Source organism: Orycteropus afer, unplaced genomic scaffold (genome assembly GCF_000298275.1).
Source record: "Orycteropus afer afer isolate SDZICR_OR568_19922 unplaced genomic scaffold, OryAfe1.0 scaffold00060, whole genome shotgun sequence".
In the NCBI taxonomy this organism is placed as follows: Eukaryota; Metazoa; Chordata; class Mammalia; order Tubulidentata; family Orycteropodidae; genus Orycteropus; species Orycteropus afer.
Genome location: NW_006921647.1, coordinates 8331686 through 8335539, shown reverse-complemented (window position 1 = coordinate 8335539; position 3854 = coordinate 8331686). Strand labels below are relative to the sequence as shown.

General features: G+C 34.0%; 1 protein-coding gene across 1 annotated transcript in view; it reads left to right on the top strand.

Annotated features, from left to right (window-relative positions):
- LOC103195851 (syndecan binding protein) overlaps positions 1 to 3854 on the top strand; it is a 34486-nt gene that overhangs the window by 5627 nt on the left and 25005 nt on the right. The window contains exon 2 of the mRNA XM_007939484.2: positions 3639 to 3717. Within this exon, the coding sequence (XP_007937675.1) occupies positions 3639 to 3717 (79 nt within the window). The remainder of the gene's footprint in view (positions 1 to 3638; positions 3718 to 3854) is intronic.

Below are 3854 nucleotides of genomic sequence, written 5' to 3'. Positions count from 1 at the left end.
ATACTATGCCATATATTGGGATCTCTGGTGGTGTAGTGCCTGAGGCATTTGACTGCTAACCAGAAGGCTGGTGGTTCAAACCCACTCCTTGGAAGGAAGACTGGGAATCTACTTCCATAGAGATACTGCCTCAGAAACCCAAGGAGGGGTTGCTATGAATGGGAACTGACTCGATGGCAGTGAGTTTAGTAGCTCTGGTGGTGTAGTGCCTAAGGCACTTGGACTGCTAACCAGAAGGCTGGCGGTTCAAACCCACCAGCCACTCCTCCAAAGGAAGGTTGGGCAATCTACTTCCATAGTGATACTCCCTTGGAAACCCAAGGAGGGGTCGCTATGAGTCAGGTCCAACTTGATGGCACATAACAACAACAAAAACATGTCATACATTGTAGTAATACATGAAGTGAAACAAAAACCTAAATAGCAAATACATTTATTAATTTTTATATTCAATTAACCCTTTGTTCAGTTTTATTAATTATAGACTACTAAAAAAGTTACAGAAAAGTTGGTAATTCTTCTTCATTTCATGACGAACTAAGGGGGTTGGGACATTATTTCTTTAAAACTTGATTCAAGCTTTTCAAAGTTCATGAGATTTTTATGACCAAAATTACGTAGAACATACTTAAGTTGATAAAATATTTTCTGGTCATTTAAACCTTCCTAGTTTGTGTCAAATTAGTAATTTTATTTATTTTTTTTGCTTCTTTAGGTGTGAGCATTTTTTTTTTTAATCTTTGTTTCGTCTTTGAATTGATGTTAAACATTCCAGAAATAGTGAAGTGCATGCTGCTTTTAGCAAAGTATTACTATAAAAGAACAATGAAAAACATTAGTGATTTCCTTCTGGATATAAGGAACAGACATTTATTTCCCTTATTTGTACTCTAAATGATTTATGTTGGAGGTCACATTATTTCCACCATCCTTTAAGTGGAATATTTTTATAGTTCTTCGTTTAAGGATTATCTTTGAAGATCGATGCTTCTGCTTAAGAAGAAAGTTTGATATTGGGATAAATTTTTCTTGCAATTTTGTAATTTTTATTAAGCTTTTTAATTGATAATTGATTGTGTGTAGTCAACCCATCTGTTTCCAGTTTACTTTTAACCTGTCCTGTTAAAAACTAAGACTCTCTACAACTTACGTTTACTTTTTTAATTTGACAAGATAAACCTAACTCTTGGTTATACTTTTTTGTTCCTAAAATAATCCTTGTTACATGATAAATGCTATAAAGTTCTTCAAAGCTGCTTATGCTAATGATCATTTTACTTGAGGCCTTGACCTTAGTTTTTTTTTTGTTGTTGAAATAGTGAGATTTACTTCCTTATAATTGATCAGTGAGCAGAAAAAAGTTTATTACAAACTTGTGAGAAATTTTAAACAACCTTGCGAATACAAATGTTTTCCACAAAATGTTGACCTTGTTGGGGTGAGGAAAAAAATAAAATAGTAATAGTGCTGGGTTTATTAACATTGTAGCAGTGGATGGGCAGCTTGTTATATGGAGAGATCATAAACACAAATTTTGCTTTATAGACCCAATATGGATAATAAAATGTGATTTTTAAAATTTGGAGTTTACTGTTCAGCTGCCAAGCTTTGAGGCCTTACAGTTTTAAGTGGCCTATTTAGCCATCTTAAATGGTATGTTGCTTTTTTCTTCAGTCTTTTGACAGTACTTTTCATGTGGTTTTTATTTTCACAGAGTTCATCTGAACAAGCGTACTTTTTTTAAAAAGCTATTATCTTGGATACTTAGTCTTTTAGAGTAACAAACTATTAATATGACATCAGTACATTATGTGATAAAGGATTGGCAGATAGTATTAAGAGACAGACACCGGCAGTATCTGTACTCTGTGTATTCTTAGTATTGTAAAAAGTAAATAGTAATGAATGAAAGGATTGGAAAAAACTAGTGTAAAAAGGAACAGTATTTTTTCTTAGGTTATTCATGAATCAAATCAGCCGCTCACTAGCTCCTTTGATAGGTGGGGAAAGAACTCAAAATCTAACACACTTTTGAGTTTATAGGTTGTTATTTAAAATTATAGAGATTGTATGCTGCATTTTCTTTCAGTTTAGAATATGGTAAATTTTAAAACAAATATTAAAGAATAACTCTTAATAACAAACAATGGTTTACAGTCCATTTGGGTTTAGTAGTACTCAAAGCTTTTATAGGCTGTATTTATTAAAATTAAGCTCCCATCTCTCCAGGAGTCTTTGGGTGTGCTCTTGGCATTGACTGAGCTATAGGTAGTATAAAGTTAATTACTTGACATATTTCCAACTAAGTAAAATGTGATATAAGAGATTGATCATACATCCTGTTAACAGATTTTTTCTAAACAGCTTTTGTCTATTTCAGAAGATCAGATCTACCTGTCAGGGACAAAGTATTTCCATCAGTGGGATACTTAATATGACATAGGATATGAGCATAGTTCTCAGGAGCTCCAGGCTTATTTGATACAGTGATCATATAGTTTGCTAAATGTGATTTTGGCGAGTTTGTGTAACGGTCATATATTACGTTATCATCATCCTGGTATGTCAGTGATAAAATGTGCTTTTTGCAATGATTATTTTTGTATTTAATACCTAATACTGCTGAATGAAGTACCTACCATATTTTGACTCAAATAATATGTGTTACACCTTTTATGCCAACCATGCAATCCCCTGCATGTAATTTTTATAAGCATGCTATGCCAATTTCCACACTTAAATGTGTAGGTGTGTAATATATGTGGGTATACTGAGAAAAATACAGTATACCATATTGGGAGTTCTGGTAGCATAGTGCCTAAGGCACTTGACTGCTAACCAGAAGGCTGGCGGTTCAAACCCACCAGCCACTCCTTGGAAGGAAGGTTGGGCAATCTATTTCCGTAGTGATACTGCCTCGGAAACCCAAGGAGGTGTGGCTGTGAGTCGGGTCCGACTCGACGGCACATAACAACAACAACATACTGTCAAATATACTGCTAAAGTGAAGATACAGATTATTTCAGTGATAAGTGCTAAGTAGTAAATATTAGCAACTTAATTAGAATTTAAATTTTTAGGAGTTCTTCTGATATATGACTTTATATGAATATGATTGATATTTCTACTTGAATGTGTTTTAAAAGTATTTATTGATTAATAAGCAGCAGTGCTATGCAATACTTGGTCATAAAATATATGTAATGGTGCTTTTAATCAATTTGTATTATAGTGTCAAATATTCAGGGTATGAAATTTTTTTTGATTTGCAGATATCCTTTTAAAGATGCGTTACTATAAGTGTTTAAAAGTAAACTTTCTTGAATAAAGCTTCAGTATTTTAGTTTTTTATCCGAAGTACTATATTTATCTTGTTGTTGTTGTTGTTATGTTCTGTCGAGTTGTCTCTGACTCATAGCGACCCCTCATTGGGTTTCCGAGGTGGTATCCCTATGGAAGTAGATTGCTCAACTTTTCTTCTGAGGAGTGACTGGGGAGTTTGAACTGCCAGCCTTCTGGTTAGCAGTCAGATGCCTTAGGCACTACACTACCAGAGATCCTAAATTTATCTTACAATATATAATAATTTTAAGACTTTATTATGTAGTTGTTAAGAATTTTCTTCTTTTCTTTTTTAGGCACAAACTGCCTTTTCTGGCAACCCTGCGAACCCAGCAATTTTGTCAGAAGCTTCTGCTCCCATCTCTCAAGATGGAAGTAGGTTTATACTTTGGGTTTATTCTCCTTGAACAGGAATATTTGTTGAGCCTTGTTTTGCTGAAATAGGAACTCCAAGATATTTTTGACATGCAGCATATCGCTAGTAGTAATAAAACCAAAACCAAACGCACTGC